This window comes from Lytechinus pictus, chromosome 2 (genome assembly GCF_037042905.1).
Source record: "Lytechinus pictus isolate F3 Inbred chromosome 2, Lp3.0, whole genome shotgun sequence".
NCBI classification, from domain to species: domain Eukaryota; kingdom Metazoa; phylum Echinodermata; class Echinoidea; order Temnopleuroida; family Toxopneustidae; genus Lytechinus; species Lytechinus pictus.
In genome coordinates, this window is record NC_087246.1 from 63,428,801 (window position 1) to 63,455,154 (window position 26,354).

Sequence of the window (26,354 nt, forward strand, 5' to 3'; positions counted from 1 at the left end):
CCAGTCAAGCTCAAGCCCAGGTAAGTCCTAGTCTAAAGTTAGACCTAATTAACAGACCAAGATTATCTGGTCCAGTATCGAGCCATATATGTTTTGACGGGCCTTGACTTGTGAACTATCAAGAGACGAAGATATATGTCACAGCTACTTTTTTCATTCCATAATTTCATCCTAATTTGTGCAATTAGCATGCACAAATACCAGCCAACCGTATCCTACCTCCGCATCGACCGGCCGGCCGGGGCGCTGGCGTGGTCAGCCATGGCGCATGAACTCAAGCGATGGCACTGTTGCTGGATTGTGTAGGCGCATTAATGTGGTGCAGCGAAACATAGATGAAGAATGTTCAACCTCACGTATATTTGTTATCATGTTGATATGCGAAAGTCATGAAATTGTTTTCACCACCACGTAATATTTTAGGAAAAATACAGAAATAAATATTGAATATTTTTATGCATGATATTTGCTGTAAAAGTCTATCAAGTAAAAATGTTGAAAATGAGGAAATAAAAAAAAATCAACTCTACAATTTACTAAAAAAGTGCGCTGAGTGAGGGGCGGAGCTTAATAGCGGTCACAAAATGAGCTTGACTAAATCGGGGTGAAATTAGCAGATTGGTTTATTTGATGGCATAATCAATCCTGTTTACTGAAGAATTAAAAAAACAAAAGACAATAATCTGGTAATATTTTTAATTTTGAAATGTGGTACATTTTTTTTCAATTGTTTTTATATTTTTCTATTTCTATTTTTGGGATTTAGTCTTGTCATAATCTGTTATTTTACCTCTATTTTGTTATTAATCTCTGAATGTATCGCGTCGGTTCATGGTTTCGTTGGCATGCCTACCAAATTGTGCGCGCACTTCATTTTTATGCGCGTATCGAGTGGACCTTCCTAAAAGCAACACTGTCGTGTGTTGCTGCCCTCAGCTCTAGCTCTACGTTCGTACGTTGGCGCGGCCAAGACTGTATCAAGGTACGGTACAGATAGAGATTGAGTGAATCTATATCTGCCAAAATGCTTTATCGAATTTTAACCAGTTTCCTCCTGGCAGCTTCATGCTTTGCAGCATATGCTCCAGATGAAGTCACAAATTTACCTGGAATTCCTTCTGGTGCCCCACCTTTCAAGCAATATTCTGGATATCTGAATGCGACGGGTGACAAACTGTTTCATTATTGGCAAGTATTAGAAACACAGTCATGGGGATCGGGATGAGGAGCGGGCCTTTAGTCTAGACCGCGAAGCGAAGCAGAGCGGTATACCGCTAGACGCTCTAGCTCTGCTCTTGGCCTTGGCTGCCGTTCCCACCGGCCTAGCCTATACTGTCGCGGATGCGTTGCTGGTGTCACTTTTTGCATAGAGCCACTCCTGACTCTGAATCCTGACCTTGACGACGTCACGGACGTGAGCTCTAAGTTAGTCTTACCCTTTTCTTAATTTTTTCTGGCTTTACAACCTAGACTCCAATGCATATGCTTTGCTGAGCTGAGCGCGTAAATTTATTATCATAATTGATAATGCTTGAATGAGATAAGTGCATGGTAATTCTGAAAACATTCTTATCTTTTGTCTTTCACGATATTTTAGGATAATATTTACAATAGCTAGCATGGCTAGAGGGTCATCACATGATGCTCTTTCTTGCTCAAAATTGATGGCTGCTGGTAGTAACAAGGATCGATGCTATCATGGTAATCTGTATTCCTTCCATCCTTTTTTTTATTCTCCCTTTATTTGTCTCTTTTCATTCTGTTTTCTTTCTTTCTTTATTTTTTTCCTTCTCTTGGCATCTTTCTGTCTTTCTTCCTTTCTGTCTTTCTTCCTTTCTTCTTTTAAAAAATGTTTTTCTTTATTCTTTTCATTTTCTTTTATCTTTCATTCATTCTTCATCTTTCTTCCTTTTTATTTCCATTTTCATTTTTTTTTTCTTTCTGTGACTTATTTTTGCTTTTTTTGTTGTTTCCCCTTTCTCTCCTGTTTCTATTTTCTTTTTTTTTTATTCTTCATATTTTTCCCCTCTCTTTCTTCACTTTATTTAAAAAAAATCTTTTTATTTCTTCCTTTTTTGTCTTTTCTTTTCTTTTTCCTTTTTTTTTTTTTATTTTCTTTCTTTCATTCTGTATTTGTAACATTTGGTTTAATAATTGGTTGTTAGAAAATAATTTGTGTTGAAATAGATATACGTAGTCCAGCTGAGATTAATACTTGATGCATTACTTCTGCTTGAATCAAGTTATTTCATTATTTATTGAATGATTTTTTTTCTTGATTTTTTTTTCTTCAGGTTTGTTGAATCCCAGAGCAATCCATCTGTGGATCCTGTCGTGCTTTGGTTGAATGGTGGACCAGGCTGTAGCTCCTTGGATGGCTATCTCTCAGAATTGGGTCCGTTTCATGTAAGTAACGTCTGTAAGAGTCTCTATTAAAGGAGAACAAAACCCTGAGGAAATCCATTTTAATGCACAGAGAAGAAAGAGAGAAACAATTTAGAAAAGGACCTGTTAAACTCCGTTTCAAAATGAAAATGTTATGACACCGTAAAAACTCTAAATCTAATTTGTATGGTGACCCAATGTTGCTTCAAAATGCCAGGTTTACCAATACAACTCCTAAAAAGTTTTGTATACAAAATCATTTTCTTCATTGTCTCTATAAAGGTGCTACTTGTCTCTGTGTAAATAAATAAATTTATTGTTTTACAACCTTGTTAAGAAAAAAAAATATCAACCCCTATTTGGCTTTACAAAATATAAATAAAAAACATCATTGGTTTTCGTTGAAATGTATTGCTCTCTCAGCCAATCAGATGCAAGGATTTTCTACTTATATTTTTGCAGGTGAACAACGATGGGGCTACACTGTACCTCAATGATTACAGCTGGAACAAACAGGCTAATGTGATCTTCTTGGAGAGTCCAGCTGGTGTTGGTTTTTCTTATTCACCTTCAGGAGACATCAAGACAGATGATGATCAGGTAAATACTCTTAGCAGCTACATGTCTGTCCTATAAAAGACAATGGGGGACCCTTTTTAGAAAGAATAGCAATCTTGACTCAAATTCAACTCAACTTCAATTCAAATTGTGATCATTCTAAGATTCATAACTTTTTATGACACTTTGAATCAATCACAACTCTTTGTAAGATAGGGCCATGTGGTCATAAAGACCTTGACCTTATTGTCTTCTTTGTAGAATATCAAAGCAAGAATCTGCTCACGCAGACCACCTGTTTATAAAGCCTATTCCACTTATTGGTCTTTTTAATAGACAACCTTTTAGTATCATATTTGTCAAGGGTTGTCTTTCATATAACTGTCCATATGTATGAATGTGACCAGATCTTGTGTTACTAGTATGTGAGATATCCCCAATTTTTCCTGCTTTAACTTAATGGGGGTTTATATCCTATTACCGTAGTCAAATAAAATCTTGCATTTAGATACTTGTTGTCAACAAGAATTGTAATATTTTATTGTGTGCCTGTAACCTACCTATTCAACATGTTACTTTGATTTTTCAGTAAAAAGTGTCTTAAAAAACAATTATGCCAAAAAAAAAACGATTATGTATTTCCATTGATTTGTAAAAATGATTCTCTTTGTCATGAATAATGAATAATAAGGGGGAAAAACCTACAATTCTGTAGTATGGATTAAAAAATTAGTTTAAGTGTGGTGCTATCCAATCCAATCCAATCCAATGACCAGAGGTTAGAAATGTTAATTCATAGTTGAATATCTGGTAGATACTATCATAGTCACACATAATCCCTTTGAGATTTTACATTTATTCTTTTTAACCGATTTTATTATATTCATGAATTTTGTGTATTTAGGTGGCAGATGACAACTTCCAGGCTCTTCAGAATTTTTTTGTCAAGTTTCCAGAATACCTCAATAACACCTTTTACCTTACGGGGGAGAGCTATGGAGGTATCTACATCCCAACTCTAGCTTTGAAGATTATGAAAGGAAACACATCAATTAAATTGGAGGTTAGTTCAGAACAGAGAATTACTTCATCAGAGATGGGAGGAGGGGAGGGCTATGGAAGTATCTATGTCCTAACTGTAGCTATGAAGATTATGAAAGGAAATGCATCAATTCATTTGGAGATCTAGATCTTGTTTTTTTTTTGTCTCGCCTGCATAGGAGAGTGAGACTATAGGCGTCACTTTTCTGATGGCGACGGTCTTCTCCAGATTCATGCCCCTGATATGTTGTATTGCTCAATGGAGACAGATACATATATATTTTATTTTGTTTTGTTTTTATTTCAGGGTTTTGCCATTGGGAATGGTCTACTAAACGTAACAAGCAATTATGATTCTGCCATCTACTTTGGCTACTATCATGCACTATTTGATCAGGAGTAAGTTATGAAGCATAGAGATGATGATGATGGTGATGATGAGGGGGTAATAATGATGATGATTGATGATGATAGTGGTTGGGGTGGTGGTTGTGGGACTGATGATAATGATAGTAATGGTGATAATTATGGTAATGATAATGATGAAGAGGTTGATGATGATGATGATGGGTGATGATGCAAATGATGGTATCATAGATGTTGAGATGATCACATAATCCTTAAAACCTCATACATGTATAGATTCATATTCTTAGACATGAAAGATATGTATTTATCAATCTTCACATATTTGCTAAAAAAGATAAAATATATTGTTTAAATTGAATTACTTGATTGTTCAGTCACGACTTTGCTGGATACAACTCTTATTAACCTTTATAGTTACATTTGCATTCCATTGTTACATGTTTGAAATGTTTTAACAATGACTTTATGTGTGTTTGTTTTAGCGTTTGGAATGATCTTCAGACATATTGCTGTGAAAATGGTGTTTGTCAGTTCTTCCAGCCTACAGACCAGCAATGCAAAGATGCGGTAAGTATAATCTGAGTATAAAAGTATTCATCTACTGTACGTATTTTCATTACCTTTATGCAAATGAGCTGAAAACATAATTTGAAGATGATAGCTAATTGCATAGCTGATGTACAAATACCTTCAATTCTGCCTTCATTTTACAGAAAAATGCTTGATTCAAAGTAAAGATTAGTCTCAATTATCATCAAGGAATTAAGCAATAATTAAAGCCTAGCTGTCTAAAGCTTTGGTAAACGGTCAGTATTGTGAACTACTCAAGTAATCATTGAACATTACAATATAAAAAAAGTGCAGACATGAATTTTTGGTCCCACCTGTTAAATGTCATCATGAATTAAAATTGTGCATGAGTTTTAGGTCACATGATCAAGGTCAAAGGTCATTTTGGTTCAATGAACTTTGTTTATGTTGTGGTATCAACATGGAAATCTTAACCAAATTTAAGTTTTTGGAAAGTATAAGGCCTTTGCATGAAACTTGGACATAAATGTAATTATCACTGACCATCTGACATGAGTTGCAAATCACTTGATCAAGGTCAAAGGTCATTTAGGATCAATGAACTTTCAAGGTAATTTTGCAAGTATAGACCAATTCAGTTTGGATGCTGTTTTTATGGTAATTTCTAACTGGGGGCTCAAGTATACCTAAAAAAAAAATGTCTGCATTGACATAGCAAAGCACCTAGCTCATTGCTTGGAAGCCCCCTCTGTTATCACCGCCATAAGATGCAATGATCTGAAGTCAGATTCATATGTAATTCTCTATTCCACAAAGTTTCATATAATGGACAAATGTAATTTCGGGTCACTAGGAATTTGTGAAAGGCCATCTGAGGTGAACAAACCAAATGTATGTCTGTTCTCTCTTTAAAAAAAAATCATTCATTGTACATGTAGTTGTTTTCAAAGTCAGCACTGCTGCCACAATGAATAGTGTAATGCAGATGAGACTGCCAGAGTCGTTCGACTTGTTTCCAATATCAAGCCTGCGCATCTTTATCATTAATAATCATAGGGAATTGTTTTCTCAAATCAGAATTGATTATTGTAATGCGATGATTTGTGTGATTGTGACTATTAACCAAAAATGGGGTTTATATCTTTAAAATATCAAAAAATATTGAAACCTAATTCTGTATTTTTACGTGTAGTTAAGTATTAGTTAATAATGCAATAAAATATTAATTGGAAAGCAACCCTCATGGAGTTTTCATCCATTTTTTTTGTTATCCTTCTCTTAATATCTTTTGAATTCACAGTGTGATATAGCAGAATCATTTATATATAGAAGCGGTATCAACACCTACAACATATATCAGGACTGTGCTGGAGGGATCCCTACTCAAAGCAAAAGATATCAATTTGACCTTTGGTCTGCACTGGGAATCCATTACAAGACTCCACATCCAAAGCATTTTGAAAAGGTGAGTAGTTCTCACAAGGTATTGTTTTGTTTTTTTACATTTTTTTGGTGGCAACGTATCTGAGAGATCAATACCTCTTTATTAGTATGTTTATAATGAATTAGCCCACACCAAACAATTAAATTTGCTTTCATTAATTAACAGGAAACAGTGCTTCTTGTGCAAGGACCTATTAAAGCAAGAGCGAACTGACCAGCATTGACTGTGGTTTCCCATTGACTGTGTGTTACACATGTGTAAAATAGCTAGTCTTAAAACATACCTTTTTAGAAAACAGTATTGAAGATAATTAAATACTTGTTTTCATACTTGGTAACATAATAATTGTGGTATGAATAATGTATTGAAAAGTAAAGAAAGTGTTGTGATTCCAGTGGGCCTACATGTGAATACTACACTGTTCAGAATGTTGCATTATGGGTAACCTGACCAGATTTGTGTACTCGTAGTTTAAGGCCTGAGGTGGGTGCTGGTTTGTATTGGCTTTAAATAAATCGGTCCAAAAAAGCCCTCTGGCCCAATTTCATGACTGCGTATACTGACACGTCGGGTCAATGAGAAGCATGGGCAAAGCTCAGTTTTGCATGCAACTCGACAAATAACCTTTGACAGGATTTTTCAGCACTGCTCCCTTTCAGTAATACTTTTGTGTGTGCTATAACAGTGCTTCTGCCTTCTGTTTGTACCATAGCTTTTACATGTAGATGTACACACAAACATCTGGTTGTCATCATGTTTGAGTCAGTTTGAATTCATTTTGTCATCATTGCCTTTACTGGAATCTTTCTTTCATGGTTTGCTTGTATATCGATGCAGGCACAGACCAATTCTTCTTTGAGGTCAACGCACTATGCATCTCATGGTTTCATGACTTCTAAAGTAGGAGATCCTGAATGCAGTGATAGCACTGCTGTAACAACCTATCTTGGTCGGGCTGATGTCAGGTTAGCTCTCCATATACCTGCGTCTGTACAGCCCTGGGAGGTCTGCAGGTAAGTCATGAAGGGGATTATCTTGGTGATGAACAGGATGGCGGGGGGGGGGGGGGCATTTCATGATACAAACATGGTAGTCCGTGATTTTCATTGACCATTGTTTAAACTATTACAAATCCTTGCATCTGATTGGCTGAGAGCAAATTAGTCTGTGAAAAATCGCTAACCAAGCTTTTCATGAAACACTTCCCTGAATTTGTAAAGAATCATTCATCTAAAGGACATCCAAACATTTCATGCACTGTGATTCCTTTATGATCATGGTAAACATTATTATATTGGTGGTGGTAATGTTGGAGATAATTATTATGATTATGAGTAAATTATGATGATGGAAATTATGTGATGATTCTGAAAAGATTGTGGTGATAGGTGATGATGCTAATGATGGTGATGACTTTGATGACTGTGATGATGATGATGATGATGACGATGACGATGATGATGATGACGATGAAAATATTGATAATGGAGCCGATGGTAAGGATGATGATGTTGGCAATACTCCCTTCCCAAACAGCCTCTTAAAAATGATACAATATATTAATTTCATTTTTACGACCGATTTGTTGTTTATTTGATCGTCATGAACCACCACAGTGCATCAATTTGGTCATTAATTTCACTCACTTTCTTTGAGTTACTAGTATTACAAACCAGTCATTCAAGCATGTCTTTAGCTTTGTTTAATCATCCAAAATACATCTACCCAAAATGCATCTATCACTTTTCCAATTCATTAGTATATTATATGAATGGATGTGCCCTAAACAATTAAGATGTGGAGGATATGAAATGAAAGTGTGTTCTACAGGATTAATTTTCTGATCTTACACATAAATCTATTTTGATCGGGTGCCTGAACAATACAATATATCTGCTTGATTTTTTTTCTTTTCTATTCCAAAGCTTGGATCGGGCTAAAACTTAAGGATATAATCTCTCGCTGAAACTCCCTTTTATCTAATCACTAAATTTCTGTGAGGTGCAAAAAGAGCCTTTTAAAGAAACATGAAAACATCAACAAGAGAGGTTGAAAGATATCTAAGATTTTAATATTTGAAATTTTCATGCAGAATAGGTGGTTGCAAAAATATTTGACTGCCACTTCACTTTGTGAGATTTGCTAGTCAGATGATTATTGACTATTTACCAAGGCTTTGGCTGGGCTTAAACTTCCAATCTATTTCTCAATGCACTGCCATTATCATTTATAAAATGGTATATAAATATGGATCCTTAAAAAAATGATTGGCTAAAATCTGTCATGAGATCAAGCATTCGTGTGTGGAGCATTGTGGCCCAGTGGATCATTCTCCAGACTTTGAATCAGAGGGTCGTGGGTTTGAATCCTACCCATGGCGGAATTTCCTTCGGCAAGAAATTGATCCACAATGTGCTGCACTCAACCCAGGTGTGGTAGATGGGTACCGGCAGGAAGTAATTCTTCAAAAAGCTGTGAGCACTGGAATCGGTAGACTAAGAAATACCCTGTAGTATTTATTATTATTATTTATTTCAGCTACTGACTTATACTAATGACTAGTTCTATTGACCTTTCATGATTATAATGAATATAATCACAGGGGGCCACTTCTATTGACAAGTGGATATCATACATGTCCCCCAAAACAGGAATATTTTTTTCAAGATACGGCACGTTACGTGGGCATTTAATGTCCAGGCATTAGAATAATTACACTCAGCGAGTAATAGTGAATAATTCTTACTAATGCCTCCAATGATGTGTATTATTTGGTTATAATATCCCCCACAGTGATGCTGTAAATGGTAACTACACAATGCAATATCAGTCTGTCAAGCCGCTGATTGAATCAATGCTCACCAAGTACAGGGGACTCTTTTACAACGGCGATGCAGATATCGTCTGCAACTTCCTCGGTGCGCAGTGGTTCGTGAAGGACCTCCACCAAGCCGAAAAGACATCCAGACGTCCATGGAAGGTTGGCACGCAGGTGGCTGGATTCGCCCACGAGTTCTTGAATGTGACGGCTGCCACGGTGAAGGGGTCAGGTCACTTGGTCCCGATGTGGAAGCCTGCTGAGGCATACCATATGATCACGCAGTTCCTGAATAACCAACCTTTATAAGTAGACTTGGTATAGGTTACAGAAGTGTGATGTCACAAGCATTCATCTCCATGTTAACTGGTTTCATGTTAACCACTCCCGTGGTGCGATGTCAGGAAAATACACATTTTGCATTTTATCATACTGTTTTTTATTTGATGTCTAGGAGGAGTATGATGAAAAACGTCTATAGCCAAAATTTGGTATTCACTTATCAAGAATTAACCCCTTGTTCTAAATGTATTGATTCAGGCCAATTATTATATTGACCTATATTCGGGCAAGCTGGTATACCATGACTAAAGGTGATGATATATCATTAAATTGCGAAGAGACATTTTTCCAGTGTGTTAGCGCTATATAAAAGCAGACTTTCATTATTTTGACATCAAGTGGAAAATAAATATCAGATATTTTCGTATTATTAAAAGGCCTAGATTAAAAGATGGAAATGCTCATGAATAAGTGCCATTCTACAGTAATTTTCATTTTGTGGAGTAATTTTATATGGTGAGCTAATCTACTGTAATAAAAAAATTGTGCAATCATGAATATAATGTATATATTGTAATTCTCTGAATGATGCCTGGCATCATATGTACATATGTCGTACTGTCACATAGATATTTAGATGAAATTCTCATTTAAAAATTGTCAATCATGCATCTTCCAGCTAACTTGTAATGTACAACCATGGCATTCCCTGTTGCCAGATTCACTTTTGATTTTTTATCGATGCACTGCCATATTATGTTTATAGAATCAACATTATTTGGCCTGAATAATAATGTCATAAAAACCAGCACTGAATACATATTTAGTAGGGAAATGTTCTTTGATCCACCATCAGGAAGGTTTTCATTCAGCTAATTTACACCCTAATACAAAATGACCTTTTGCTTCCTTTTTACAAATTTCATTATCATTTGATCTTAATCAGTATAGTATCAAACTTGTATTAAAACTTGCAAGATCATACACACGTATCCCTCTATTTTCTCTAAAATTAGAATAGCATTATTAATTCTTTATATTTCAACTAATGGGTAGGATTTATTGCAGTAAGTGCTTTTCGTATAGTCCACATATTTTCTTATATACCGGTATGTATGGAAATGTTCTTCATTGTTCTTAACCAAGATTTCCTCAAAGACTCAGCTTTTGTAATCAATTACTCAGGTGTGATATATTTTTTATAACGAAAAAAAATCATCAAAATTTGAAGTAATGTGTTTAGATCTATTGATTTAAACCCAACTAGGCAGTGTGATGGGGGCTCTCCCAGCTTGTCGCATCGCGTTATAGTCTTGTGAAAAGATTTCACCGCCACGTCTCCTGGCCTAGTAATGAATTGGAAAAGTGATTAGACACATTTTGGGAAATTACCAAAGCTATGTACAGGCTTTAGCAATTTCATGCTTATAATGCAAGACATTTTATTCTATCACTTTGAATAACTCAATTTATTTCAACAGTTTTCTCCCTAAAAACATGATATTATAACCATGGTAACAGAAATACCAGGAAAATTGTCTTGCAACATAAAGCTTAGTGATTGAACATGGGGCTGATTTGTATGGTTGATTGTATTAATTATTGTGTATGATCAATTGTAATAATCAACCCCATCATCCATCTTTATGTTGACTGTCAAGAGCATTTGATGGTGTATAGGGTTATTTTGACTACATGTATAGCAATATTATAATTCAATGATTCAGGACTATCAATAAGATCACTTTTCCTATGTATAAATGTAAAAAAAAGGATAGATAATTTTTTTCAAGAAAAGACGTCATATATTCTCATGAGTTTTATTATTTAGTTATGCCAGCTTATACTTTACTCACACTCAAGCCTATTAAAGCAAAAGTACTGTTTGTAAATGAAATATGTAAACTCTATGTACATGTATATATAACTTTTTCTATGAAAATGTGATTTGAAATAAAATAAATTTATGAAATTATTAATAATGTGGACACAATTTCTAAATTCTTTTTGTTTTGTAAACCTCATGTAGTTCTAAGAGAATAAAAAAAAATCGGTTAAACTCACAAATGATGGAATACTTTATGTAGTGCCCAAAGTACAGTGTGTAATATTTGAATAAATCAGTGAGGAAAAATGAAGAAAATAAGTCCGAAAATTTGACTATTAAAATCAAAGGCTAGATACATCATTGCTGTATCACTCTGATATGAGTTGTAATTAATGACTTTCTTTGTATTATTTCATTTTCCTTAGGAAAGTCTTCGTTATCCTCTCTAATTAATAAATCATGGACACCCATGATTTACTGTTCAAAAGAGTACTGGATAATTGCAAAAGAATTATAGTTTTGATTCATGAATTATGAGAATTGTTCAAATATTTTTGTATTTGTAGGTTCCTAACAGTGAAATACATTATTTGTTATATATTTTGTATTTTATGTATTGTCAATTCCCTTATGTGTGGGTAATTTCCTATGTCAGAAAGGGAATCACAAAAAATATAGTTAAGAGTTGTAGGTTTCCATCCATTTGAGCACATTTCTTCTGCAAATCGATTCAATAAAAAAAAATATCAAGTTTTTCTGTGTACAAAACTATGGAATCACAATACTTCTAAACACAACACGTCTTCATGTTCTCGAGCTTCCCTGTAGGAATAAAAGCAAATTCAATTCCAAATTGAAATGTCGGCATCAGCTGCCACTCTATGCAGATTTAGACTTTACTGCAACCAAAAGCTTGCAGCAAAGCAAAATTCCAATTTTAGTAATCCTAGCATTATGCTGAATTTCAAATAAAAGAATCTCACTTCTTGGAACTTTCATATAGAATGCTTAATGTGATTTGTAGCGTGCGCTGGGCTTAAGGGTCAATAACATGGTAGAATGAATTACTCTTGCACAGTCTATAAAAGCAACAGAGAACACACATATAATACATGTATTTCCTTTGTACTAAAAGTTTATTGAGTATATGCATGTACATTTTCCAGAAGCCTGATCTTACATCAAATCATAGTCATAGTAATAGTATTTTCCAATGAAAAATACATGTTTATTTTGTAGTCTACATTTTTACTTGTTTGATGTAACTGGATACAAAATACTTTCGTACATGAACTGTACATGTGCATGTATTACAGCCAATCATCATTCTAATGCTTTGATCCTTATACAAAATATTCCAACCTGTTTGTCTCTTGTGAATGCACAATCCCTTTGACTTATATACAAATCAAGGTTTTTTTTTTAATCTGGCTGTATTGCAATAAACTTGCTTTCTTTGGATCTTTTTTTTTTTTTTGTTACACAATTAACACAAATATACAGTCCCAACAATATTGAAAATAAAGTATGTACATATATTATAGAAGTCGAATGTGTTTTACTAGTATCAGGGGTGTGAGAGTTTTTTTTTTTTTTTTTTCACCTTAATTTAAGCTTATTTTTGGCTTTTCTCTTTACAAAAAGTATGGGAGCTCTTTCTATTTCAGATTTTTTTAAATATTCTTCAGCTCTTTTCAGATGTTTTTTCTTTGTGACCACTCACACCCCTGTAGTATGTCATGATGAAAAGTGAAAATATTCTTCTTCCTTTACAAAATACATGTATACATATATATATCTGCCATTCTATTTTCCTCACTGTCAAAATGCAGTTATTGTTGCATGATTCACCCCCCCCCCCTCCTGTTAGGATTAAATGACGGTGAGAAGATTTTTCAAAACTTTATGCTGTTTACAATACATAAATAGATTTTCTACAAAAAATATACAATGATATGATTGCTGTGACATTTCTACAGAAGTGAATAATACAGAAAAAAGATGTCATTAAAATTTATAAATTATGTTCACACAAAGTTACAGAAATTATTTTTAAAAAATCAATCATACTTAAGTCATAAAAAAAAACATTAAAATACTTGCACTCTTGGACATACAAAAACACAGAACATGGTCTATAAAGTGTTAGTCTCATAAAAATCTATTGCTATTTACATACATCTTTATGAAAGAGCTACGGCATGCATAGGAAAAGAAAACGAGTACTAGTCATTATCTGTGACTAATAGTGTATGAGCAGATTATACCAATTCAATTTGACTAAAATTAGAAATATTCTACATGGCTTTATTGCCTAAGACTTTGAATAACTTAATAAAAAAATCCCAAAATGAAAAAAAAATGTTAAATAATAGGTAGCTCAATTAGGTATATGTTGAGAGAACTTTATTTGCATAATATTCGAACATCAATAGGTGTAGAGTCTGCAATGTCTCTTTCTTTATTATATAAAGCTGTAAAATAACACTAAGAGTTTCTTTACACATTGCAATTTTTGTTTCAATGGATTTGTTCCACAGACTAAAAGATCAATTCAAACCTAACATTGTTACTTTGAACTGAATCCACAGAATGGACAAAATCAGAACAAAACCAATTCTTTCACATTTAGTCTCCACTTAAGCTTAAGACATCCAGTATATAATGAAAAACATCAAACTTCACTTTAACAACATAGAATTCTGATATGACACAATATTTCAAACATCACAGTTGTCTGAATAGTGCATCTATTCAATCTTTACATTATCCCTGATAAAATTAAGAAGGAAAGGGACAAGGTCATAATTGTTAATACCCCAATCCGATTCCATCCCATCCAAGTTAATCAATGCACCTCGTGTGCATTATGCAGCAGTAATAACACCTCTTTCCACTAACGATACCCGACACAAGTGAAAAGCGCAAATGATGTTTGATGTACTGCTCGGTCATCCGTTTGAATATAAAATTTTAAAATCAATTATGCCATCTATCTTTTGACCTGCATGTAGCCTTGGAATCTTGCACTGTGTCTTTTACATATTGTCAGGATAATGACATACATGGATAGCTAATGCAGTTTGTTGACATCCATAACAAAGTAACTTTTAAATGGGAAGTTCAAACATGATACTGTTGGTTTTAATAAAAGCAGACATGTAGAAAATTATTTGGTGAAGGATTGATGAATATTCATTAAAGAATAAGAGAATCATGGATTGTTGAAGTTTTGAATATGTTGTATGCTTCCTCATATTATGTATCACAAATTTTATGAATTCCAATCCTTTAACAAATTTATTATTAATGAAAATATCTTTCTTATTGAAGGGAAAATAGTTGCGTCTGATGGTATATCCATTGGACAAACAAAATTACATTCAATTTCTTGAGAAAATTGTATTTTGGCGAATTATCATTACATGACATATGGAGGAGCTTTCATCTGTGACTTCACAAAATCAAACTCTGTTATCAAAATCAACTTTCCATCGGTTGAACTGCCCCTTGAAAGTGACTAAATTTTGATCAGGGGCTATTGAATGGAGATGCAGCATGTACCTTTATCTATCTGTGATCATTCTTGCATGGGTGTAAGGCTAATGGTTGAAAGAGAGTTGAGTCATGAACTGTGACGACTGAGAACAACCTTACTGGTATATCTAATAGTTCTCATCTATGGTCTTTCTGCGTCTTGCAATTGCAGCATAATCATCCTCTGCCAGTACTCTATCCAGTCGCTGAGTCTGAGGATGCTCAGCCCCAAACACCTATTGATAAACACAAGGAATCAAATTTATCACATAATAAAAGAAAAGTCAAGGTCAAATCCAACCCAACAAATACTCGAGTTGAATAAATGGAGAAAAATCACACAAGCATAGCACTGAAAATTTCATTAAAATTGGATGTAGCATGAAAAAAACAGTTGATTTTCAGGGTTGGCAGGATTGGGGAAAGATTTGTGGTAAATACCCGTAAATACTGCCGCAGTCTATAATTTGTTGGAAGTACAGGGAAATACTATTATCAGGTTTTGCCAAAGTGTTTCTCAAGCATATTCTAGCATTTTCCTGTTCCTCCCTGTTAAAATTGGGAGTTGAGGCGGGCTGGCACTCGGAGTTTGGGTTGATAGCTAAAATGAGCAAAGATCAGAAGCTGATGTTACATCTTGGAAAAACAACAAATAAACACAAGATAATATGAACCATTAACCTCCATGCGTGAACTGAGCTCAGATTTATTCCCAAATATCAAACTTAATTGATCCTTAACCTGGATTTCAGCCACATCAAGCATCCGTAATAGCTGTATTTGGCTTCGATCTTGACGGCGTCATTTGAATTCTAAGACTTCACCTTTGCCATAATGATATCAATATGGACTAAGTAAGCGACCAAAATAACGAGAGCGGGCTACTTCAGCCCATATCTACGGTGGAGTTGAGTGAAGGCGCCTAACTGAGAATTCTAACAATGACGTCAAGATTGAAGCCGAAATGAAGCCGTTCCTGATGCCCAATATGGCTCTAAGGATTTATTAATTCAGACAAAAATTAAGGCGAAATTAGTTTAATAACGCCAGATGTGAAAATGCACTAGCACCAGAGATCAGAGGATGGATATTGGCAGCATAGCTAGCATGCATCGAGTGAGGCCAGGCTTCGCTGTATCATTAACGCTATGCACAGCAGCAGTGTGCAATTGTTTGGAGGCTCAGAGTTCTGGGCTGATCCAAGACCCAGAAAAGAATTATGCTAATCTTTCCAGTCTGGGTTCAAGCCGGCTTTTCCTTCCAAGCCCTAACATTGCTCCCTGTAAATCTACATACTTCCCAGTATTCAAAAGTTTACACCAGTTTTTCCCACAATTTCCCAGGAAATTGCCAAACCTTGCTTATTTTCACAACACATCCTAAAAGGAGCAGATGATGTCACACACTCGCTATTTATATTACATTTCTTTGGATTAGATAGGCTTAGTACCCCCCCCCCCCCCATTAACAAGCAGATAGCAACCATGTTTCTTCAGAATAAGATGAGGAGGTAGGTAGGATAATATTGGTCAAGAAATATTAATGTTTAAATGTCTCTAATTCACCACAAATCCAAACCATGCTCATCAGCTTACACAGTAATCAAGCACTGTGGGGAGCATTACATCACAAATTTTGTCAAGTGATTTTCACCAACAAATTTGCTCTCAGCCAATCACATGCAAGGATTTGTAGTAGCTTATAACAACAGTCAGTGAAAATTACTACCTATATGTTTCATGAATTGTTCTCCCAGATATATCTTCGTTTTTTTAAAGAACTTACAGCTACTTTGATCTCCCTGCTCCTGACGAAGTAATCATATGCTTCATCCTTGAGACCCATCTCTTCCAGTAGGATTCCCATGTTGGTGAAGAGTCGACTAGATAGGACGCTCATCTCTCCGTAAGCCTCAAGGCACAACTCCTCAGCCTTCTTGAAAATCTGACAATATCAAGGAATGACGTTCCCTCATTATTCAAGACCAAACGCATGGAGATCTCACCATGTCAGATTTTTTTTTTCTACGAGTCTTGCGCATCTTGTGTCAACAAATTCACTACTCTGCCTCAAGGCAGAACTCCTCAGCCTTCTTGAAAATATTGACAATATGAAGGAATGGCATTCTGCAATTATTCAAACCCCAAAAGTGTACCAAGACTTAGTCTGTTTTGCAAACCCTTCACTTAATGAAAGTGGTCTGAATATGCAGCATAATCCCCTGCAGTGACTTGCACACATATTGAAATAGCAAGTTGTATTTGCTCAAAAATGTTATATCATCTATAATTCCAACATGAATTGTGTTTTCAGCTGATATTCAATAATTACTGATTATCTTTACTTTTTACCAATTTAATTAAATGGTGTTCACAATTGAAAAATGGATTGCTGATTCTTATAAATTAATAATTCACCCAGCAAGCAATGAGTTCTTAATGGGATACTGCATAAGCCACTCCCTGCTGGGCAATACAATTAAAACATAGTCCAAGTGAGCTCAATCAAAGAGCAATGCAATTTGAATAATAGCCCAGGTCACATAGTGTTTAACAAAGGATTCAATATGTACAATAACGGGTTAATGAAAGTCTTTTTTTTTAAAGATCAAAGACCTTTTCCTGACTAAAGTGTTGGTTTACCTCTAATGCATCCACTTGCTTTGTTTCACCAACCAGGAGGGATTCATTCATCAAACATTCAGCCAAATGTCCCTTGTCATTCAGCTACAAAATATACCAAAATAAAACAATGTTTTCAATTCAGAAATTTATCATAGATAGTATTAGAGAAATAGCTAGAGGGACTGTAAGCTGGCAATTCATGTAGGCATGCATAAATAGTTTGTTTTCTCGGCAATCGCACGTTAAATATACGACTATATATGACAAGGAAAATATTCTATGATGGTGCTTAATTTAATTTTGGTTTGCTATGCCGAATGAAGCAACAATAGCCACTGCATGTGTATGGTAGTATATCTATCTCAGTTGCATGTAAGACACCAAGTTGGTATACAATAAAATGGGCCATATACATGAACAGTTTCCAATGATTTTCCAACTATTGATACACCCTTTACCATATTCCAATTTAGGTGTATTATGTACATCTTCACCACCACCACTACTTCTACTACTACTAGTACAGCTACTGACTACTACTGACACTTTCACCAAGATATCAGTTATTGCCATGGATTTTTCCATGGCCATCTTGGTAGTCTTTAACCATCATCAAAATCACCAACATCATCATCATCATCTCCATCATCATCTTCATCATCATCATCATCACCAACATCATCATCACCAACATCATCATCACCATCATCATTATCATCATCACCATCATTATCACCATCATCATCATTATCATCATCACCATCATCGTCATCATCATCACCATCATTATCACCATCATTATCTCGATCATCATCATCGTCATGATCATCAAATTCAACATCATTGCCCTCATCATCAATCTATTATGATAACAGATCTGCCAACTTTAAAGGTGAAAAAATTATATTCTTTATTGCTCTTTATCCTATTTTCAAGCAGAAGTCCTATTTAGTGTCACTTCCCCCTTAAAAATCCTACTGAATAGCAAAAAATTATACGAATTGGCAGCTCTGTGAAAATCATCAACATAAAAAATATGGTTAGATTACCCTCTCATCAACTGATAACCAATATCCTTCATCTCGATAATAATCCATCTTTTACATCAATGCCTACCTCCGTGAAAAGCTGTTTGGCTTCCTTAAGACTCGCAAAGCCCAGGTCCATAGCTTCAGTAGCAGACATTTCATTGTCCCCTCTCAACACATACCATGTCTTAAGGTTAAATGCCAGTTTCATCAGTGAGAATGCACGTTTGAACTGTAAATAAAAATCAGGATGGTACATGTTTTTTTTTTGTAGGGGCAGAAATATTCTATGTCATTATTTATACTATATCTAGATTTGAGAAAGGTATTTCATTCATTCTATATTTGACAAATTTCAAAATCAGTGTATATTTAAAGTCTCATGCCAATACACATAAATTAAATATATGATCTCCAACATCACCATCACATAAAGGTACTCATACAACATCTACAACCATTGTAGAGTTATTAGTCACAAGAGAATTTAGCTGATAAACTTTGACATCAAATGACCTTTGACCCTCATATGCAATTTCCCATACCACCTTTCGCACACAATGCTAACCCAATTCATGAATAACCCATACTTGCTCATTGTCCCACAAATGTAATATTTTACATTTTTTGATGGATGGCAGTCATATATTCACTGGGGTGTTAATAGTTTGAGGGAAGCTAAAAAAATCTCTATTTTAGAGATATTGCGATGGTGGCAACCTTGTATCATCTGAAAACAATCTCCTTATTCCTGTGGAGAAATCTTTCTGGCAATAGACCTATGCTACTTATGTCACTCTAGACTTGATCTTTTTCTGAGCTGTTCTCGTTTTTTTAAAGGACAAGTTCAACCTCAAAAATTGATTTGAATAATAAGTGTAAAATTCCCACAAGCATCACAAGCAAAACACTGAAAATTTCATCAAAATTGGATGTAAAATGAGAAAGTTATGACATTTTTAAATTATAGGTACATCTTGGTCGGTATGCAAATTAGGGGACTGATGATGTCACCAACTCACTTTTTCTTTTGTATTTTATTATATGAAATATAAATTATTCAATTTTCTCTTGTGGTTCAGTCAAGTTGATACTTATTGTTAAATCTTTAAAAATTGAAATATTGTATAATTCATACAATAAAAAACAAAAGAAGTAGTGAGTGAGGGACATCATTGGCTCTCATTTGAATATTACTGAGTTGTGCATAAAACTGTTTTGTGAAAAATAACCGAAAAGTTTAAAATTTCATAACTTTCTAATTTCACATCCAATTTTGATGAAACTTCAGCGTTATGCTTGTTTGATTTTTCTCTATTGATTCAAATCAACATTTTTCTCGGATAGACTTAGCATATAAATTTAATTTTGAGGTGCAAGGTTTTAACAACCCATTGACGATATGCCAACTGGAGGTCTTACCCTTGTCTTTACCTCTGGAAGGCGAGACAAACAATGCTAAAGAGCAAAACAAAAATTGCAAGTGTCTGAATTCAGTTCAGTTTCTGCAATTTGGCATCGTCTTATATAGTTTCCTTACCTTAAAGGACTCATCCCTGTCAACAAACTTCTTGCTGATAGCAAGGGACTTGCGCCGGTAAGAGATCGATGGACGGAGGTTGGGAAACATTTTTGTTGTAATGAAGTCATGCAGTGTTAGTAGCTGTTCAAAAAAAGAGAGACAAAATAATCAAATTATATTAATCGGTCAAAATTGAGGAAGAGAATGACTGTTTAAAATGAAATGATAATTAGACATCAAATGAAGATGTAATAACAGGGTTTTAATGGAAAGGAATTTGAATATTAGGAAAATAGGAAGATCACAAGGATGACTGGAAAACATGATGTGACCAAAAATAAGTTTGGTAGAGGCATACAAATGCCAAATTTGTAAGGTATCAAAAGAAAGTCATAACATACCCTAAAAACTGTCAGTCTTGGAATTGTTTATCCTTGGTTATTTTCATTTGATTGCAATAAATCCTATGAATTTAAGCTAATAGGGAATACAGAAGCCTTGAATAACACCAGCTCAAGTCTTCAAATACATTTACATTATACTGAATCTGACTCGCTTCCTAACACATAATGCAATATTCTGAGCAGTGTAGTCTCATATAAAATTGAATGATAACATACAACTCAATATTTCATACTGCATTGACCCTAATAGACCCGGAGGGGGGGGGGGGGCTTGATTCCGTCCCTCCCCTCAATCCGCCACAGGAAATTTTTTGACCGGGCCCCTTTTCCAATTCCTCAAATACCCCCAACATGGCCAAAGTTTGTTGACCCTAAGTGACCTTTGACTTTAATCATGTGACCTGAAACTCAGGCAGGATCTTCAGTGATACACTATTACCCTTATGTCTCAGTTTTATGAACTAGGTCCATATACCTTCCAAGTTATGATGACATTTCAAAAACTTAATCTTGGTTAAGATTTCAATATTGACAATGCCGTAATCGCTGCTGCTTAAAAAGCGGCGCCTACAGTCTCGCTCTGCTATGCAGGCGAGACAAAAATCACAGGCTTATTTATTCTCTACATCATCAAATAGCTATCTCAAAAGGCATACTCCAAGAGTACGTATTTAAAACAAACAGTCAAAGAGAGACCTTAAACAGTGTTGGTTAGCTCATGTTCACTTTAAAGTCATTTTGCAGTATAATCAAATAAAAAGAAGACCAGTGTTAACCTCATTGTTCCAACTGGCAATCAGATCATAGAGAACCAGCATTCTCTCCTCCCTAGCCCCAAGTTCATCCATCTCCATCTGCATGGCTGTCTCTAAGATTGAGTAACCAGACTTCAGCTGACTGGCCTGCATTCTGTTATTCAAACAAAAACAAAGAAATGTGTTTATGAATGAATCGAGGAAAAAGCAATGATGATGGAATTTATGTCAATGGTTCTTATAAAACAGAAGTTATTTTCATATATATTTTTTCTTGCATTTGAAAGAAAACTTTTAATACATACATATATATATATATATATATAACAATATATTAATGCATTTTTTTCTGTCATACACTATCATCTTTTATGATGTGGAATGCATAAACAAACTCTAACAAAATATACGAAAAGAAAATACAATACATGTATGTACTGGCTGGCCAAAATCTACATTATGAATGCGCATAGAGACGAATTTGGCAGTGATATGCGCTATCTAAACATGTTGGTATTATCATTATTTCCCAATTTTGCGAAGATTTGGACTGTCTGAAAGTTTTCCATTTCAATATAAAAAAAATTGGACTTGCGAAAGAAACCTGCCCCCTTCTGCTCTCTGCCCTTAGACCCCTACCCTGTTACAGCAGGGGTTAAGGAGACTGGTGACACAACATTTGCTCTGGCAACAATTGCTCCTGGTTTTATTTTGTCTACGATATACGGTTAGGGTTGCAATAGGGTTTTATGTTAGGATTAGGGTTACTTAGGTTTAGGATAGGGTAGTGTTAAATCCAGGGTTGCATTTGGTTATTCCATTAACTTGTGGAATTTGGAGTGGAGCAAATGTCATGAAACCAGGAGATTCACCACAGTAATCATGTCTACTACCATAGCAGAATAGGTCTCCATGTAAATCAAACTAGTTAGACCTAATGGCGTTTCATGTATTGTAAGAGATATTACTCCCAAAGTTGTGTTCAACAAATTAGATAGTAATATTTCAATAACTAATAATGGTTGTTGGTATAAGCAAAGATACTACAAGGGGAAGATCGGACAGTACATAGACCGCATAATGAAACGCTCGGGAAGAGCGCCCTACAGCGTTGAGTAAGTAACAACCTTTTTTTTTACCTTTGCATATCGCGAGATGGTTGTTTACAAAACATATGAGAGAAATGGTGAAGGGGTGAAGGAATAGACGATTTTTACATTTGCAAATTTTTTCATTCAATTTTTTCCCCCTTAAATTTGGGATGAATATATTTCAAACATGGAATTATTCTAATGTGCCACCCTTGAGCTCTCTCCAGAGTCCCCTCTCTCATTTTCCCCATATGTTTTATACATAGTCGCATGCCGATATGCAAAGGTTTACTTACTCAACGCTGTTGGGCGCCCTTCCCCATAAGCATTTATCGAGCGTTTCAAAAAAACGTCGAAGTGTCCGATCTTCCCCTTGTAGTATCTTTGGTATAAGAACTTCATTAAGAGCTCCTCTTGAAAAAGATGCCCCCTGTTAAATAATTTCTACTAGATTAATGTGCAGGACCCCACTGCATAAACATAACCATTATGGTAACTTTGAGATCCAATGGTAACTCCCATGGAATCCTTAATTATGATTGGATGTTGAGCAGTGTTACCATGGAAGCTACCATGATTGTAACTTTTAACCAATAGGGTCCTGACAATAGCGAAGACCAATGTTACTTACAGGACCCTTGCAACCTTCTCATAACGAATAGCAACTTCTTCTCTGTCCATATCTGGGTTGTTGTTGAGATCTTCCAGTGCTTTCCTGTAACATTCCTCCATCTTCTCTGGACCACCAGCCTACAAGTGTCAGAACAATGTATGGGGGAAAAAATGAACAAAACCAAAGGATGAAATATTTTCAGTGCTAATACACTTACCCGTACAATAACATTAATGTTGCATGAATAAAAAAATTGGTAGAGTTCACAATACTTACAAGACCCATCTTGTTTAATTATCTATTCATCATATTTAAAGAATGTATTTTCTCCACGAAATCATAACTATTTCATCCATCACAGCTGACAAGCTTGACATTTCAAAACTAACATTACATATATAAAATTGATTTTAATGTAATTACCAATCTTTGCAATATCAAAAGCATAAATGTCATCTCTTTTATTTCTAAATATAATCCAACCAGAAGTTTACATTTATGGTTGCATTGATATAGACAAGTCTCCTCCGTTATATTCAACCTACCTTCCTCCAGTATGCCAGGAGATCGGTACTGAACTCAGATATGAAGAACTCATCAAAGACTTGCCAGTCAGACAAGAACGTTGCTAGACGTCTCTCATCTTTAATCACACTCAGATGGAAAGGATATTCCTATCAAGATATAAATCAGATAGAGGGGTATAAAAAGGATAGGATACACTGGGGGGGAAAATAGATTCTTGACTATACACAAAGAAATGTATTCCTCCATCAAATTTTTAGATAATTAATATAAGTAGGGATAGAGTTCCAAGTAAATCTTGCAAATATTCCTGACTATACACTAGATAAGAAAGATTATACTTCTCGTTCCAGCGGAGGAATATGTACATATTATTGACAATTCTAATATATCCATTTTAAGCATTCAATACACAATAGATTCCATACCTCACATTTCCTCTCCACAGATGTTACCCTCTCAAAGAAATTAGCCAGTTTTGTGTGCCACCAGGTGTATTTCTTCTGATCATCTTCCCCGTTCCCAAGCTTCAAGTATCTAAACAAACCAAATTCCATAATCGCAATAACTACATAGAAGATGTAACATACCTAGGCATACTAAGCTACAGGGACAAGTCAGATCTAAAACTTACGAATGTGACTGCTGAAGGCACCATAACATGAATGTACTTCTCAAGTCTGATGTTATCCAAGCAACCAAGATGATTTGTCAAGGGAAGACTCATGCAGGTAAACTCATACATATGACCTCAAATAAACTTTGACCTTGGTTTGTCATCTCCAAAACCACCTTCACATAAAGTACCTCAAATAGCATCTATCAACCAAAATAATGGATATCTGAGCAACTCATGTCAAGTTAGTTGTCATCATATAGGTCCAAACAAGGAACATCGGACTCTGTTGTGAAATTTAAGTTGGACTTATGTTTTACAACTAGAGTAAGTCAACCAAATACATATCACAAGATTTCATAAAAACTAAAATTGAAAATTAGCATCTTATTATGGACAAGGGCCTTGTAATAGAATGCTTTAATAGCAATAACAGGGATGTTTTCTATGATTGATTGCCTTGATTATCATCCATGATCATTTGTCCAAATCAGCCCCATGCTTGATCACTAAGGCATTATGTGACAGGATCCTGTGCTCCCAAACTCACTACTAGAGTAGATAGACCAAACATATCACAAGATTTCATAAAAACTAAAGATGAATTTGGCATCTTAACATGGACATGGGTCCTGTAATAGAAAGCTTAGCGATTTATAACGGATGCTTTTTATGATTGTCCTTGATCATATGTCAAAATCAGCCTGATGCATTACGTGACGGGACCCTGTGCTCCAAAACACACAGCACTAACACTTGATTGTAGGACGGGTCTTTATAATTGATGACATTGATCATTGTGTGCAATCACGGGTATAAATCAACAGTACTCACTAGGCTTTGTGTTTAGCTTCCAGGGTCCCATAACACAAAGGCTAGTGATTAATCGTACACTTGATTTTCACGATTGATTGTACATTGTAGTCAATGCAATCAATCATAGAAAACTGCTGTACGATCAATGCTAAGCTTTGTGTTACAGGCCCCAAGTCACACCAAATCAATCATATTTGATCAAGAGCCTTACTTTTTCCTAACAGCTTTGCTGAGTGATCGATGATAGAAGTCAAGACGCCCCTCACCACTCTCTCCAAAAGGCCTGAGGAAAGGTTTGAGAGCACGGAAGACTCTGGCCCACTTGTGAGCTGACAAAGGACCAATGTCCTTCTCTTTCTTTTCTCTGGAATCTATTTGAAAAGAAATTAAGACAAAAGTCAGAGAAGATTAATCAAAGTATATTTAAGCTAAGAATGCATCAGAATCAACAGGGTAATTGAGAGAGTTAAGGTGGGGGGGGGGGGAAGGAGGATGTATCTACATTGGGGTTAAGAGTGATCAGAGTTATTCAGAGTTAAAGGTGCATGATCCTCGGTGCTATTGGACGGTTCTGGATTCGCTGCTAATCGTCAATCATCAGGCCGTTGACCAGCATGTACACACATTAACAGTACACGTATGCTACGCTGCTTTTGGCTACATCGGCATTAATTGGCCAAAACATCTGTTGACGTCAATTCACACAGCAGAAGAAGGAAGAGCCAACCTGCCACGAACTTCAAACACCAGCCAAAGAGTACATTAACTCCGAATTGTCAGAGCTTGGGCATTCAGAACATGGCATTTGCCTATGCGTCGTATAATATTGTTGCAAAGGGGCAGCTGGCCTTGTCTGCAGCGCATACGTATGTCCAACAGCACCCTCTGCATTCGGGGATCGTGCATTATTAAAGGATTAATTCATTGATGTCTAACAACTTTTGAAATTTGATCATTGTGACACATATGAGCCAAGTTTGAAGTTGGTCCCTAAAAAGTTCTTTGGTTATTGCAGAAAGATATATTTTCAGATATAGAATGACCTCTAAGACCTTGAACGTTGTTACTCCAAAAATTACTCAAATCACTTTCAAATCCTACATACACACTTGGAGCAAATTTGAAGTTGACCCTTCAAACAGTTCACAAGTTATCACAAAATAGCAAATTCTGAATCATCATTGTCAATGTGGTCATCATTAAAGTCATAGTGGTCATCATCGATATCGTCGTGGTCATCATTGATATCGTCATGGTCATTATTGTCAGGGTTATAATCATTCATATTCACCTTTCTTCTCTCCTCCTGCTCCAGAATCAAACCAGCTTGACTTGGGCATTAGATTGTCTTCATCACCAAGGATGGTCAAGAGTTCTGTTTCTAGGAGTCCAGTGTTAGAACACTCCAATAAGCACAAGGTAGCAATCAGCAGTTCACCTCCGTTCTCTTCTTCAAACCGGTCAAAAACCTGGGCTAGAAGACTAATGACAAAAATAAATACAATATTTTAGGGCAACTGCTTCTAGCGTTTTCTTCAAGATATGAATCAAATTAGCTTAGCAAATT

At 35.4% G+C, this 26,354-nt stretch overlaps 2 protein-coding genes across 4 annotated transcripts in view; one reads left to right on the plus strand and one right to left on the minus strand.

Moving 5' to 3' along the window:
• Positions 1-816: 816 nt before the first annotated feature.
• Positions 817-11,403, plus strand: LOC129253824 (lysosomal protective protein-like). The gene is made up of 9 exons (XM_054892251.2): positions 817-1,188; positions 2,295-2,406; positions 2,848-2,985; positions 3,848-4,006; positions 4,292-4,383; positions 4,836-4,920; positions 6,185-6,349; positions 7,166-7,341; positions 9,122-11,403. The coding sequence occupies exons 1-9, from the start codon at positions 1,025-1,027 to the stop codon at positions 9,453-9,455; spliced, it is 1,425 nt and encodes a 474-aa protein (XP_054748226.2). The 5' UTR covers positions 817-1,024; the 3' UTR covers positions 9,456-11,403.
• A 970-nt stretch (positions 11,404-12,373) lies between these two features.
• The window catches only part of LOC129253823 (TPR repeat-containing protein DDB_G0287407-like), a 36,453-nt gene continuing 22,472 nt past the window's right edge, over positions 12,374-26,354 (minus strand). For 2 of the 3 annotated variants that reach the window (XM_054892250.2, XM_054892249.2), the window contains 11 exons: positions 26,079-26,269; positions 24,999-25,158; positions 23,784-23,892; positions 23,376-23,504; positions 22,849-22,967; positions 21,148-21,280; positions 19,986-20,108; positions 18,534-18,677; positions 17,436-17,519; positions 16,579-16,737; positions 12,374-15,029 (listed from right to left, as the gene is read on the minus strand). In XM_054892250.2, the coding sequence (XP_054748225.2) occupies positions 14,922-15,029; positions 16,579-16,737; positions 17,436-17,519; positions 18,534-18,677; positions 19,986-20,108; positions 21,148-21,280; positions 22,849-22,967; positions 23,376-23,504; positions 23,784-23,892; positions 24,999-25,158; positions 26,079-26,269 (1,459 nt within the window). In that variant the 3' untranslated portion in view covers positions 12,374-14,921. Of the gene's footprint in view, positions 15,030-16,578; positions 16,738-16,837; positions 16,895-17,435; positions 17,520-18,533; positions 18,678-19,985; positions 20,109-21,147; positions 21,281-22,848; positions 22,968-23,375; positions 23,505-23,783; positions 23,893-24,998; positions 25,159-26,078; positions 26,270-26,354 lie in introns of those variants that run through there. The other variant, XM_064095367.1, reaches the window with a different exon arrangement.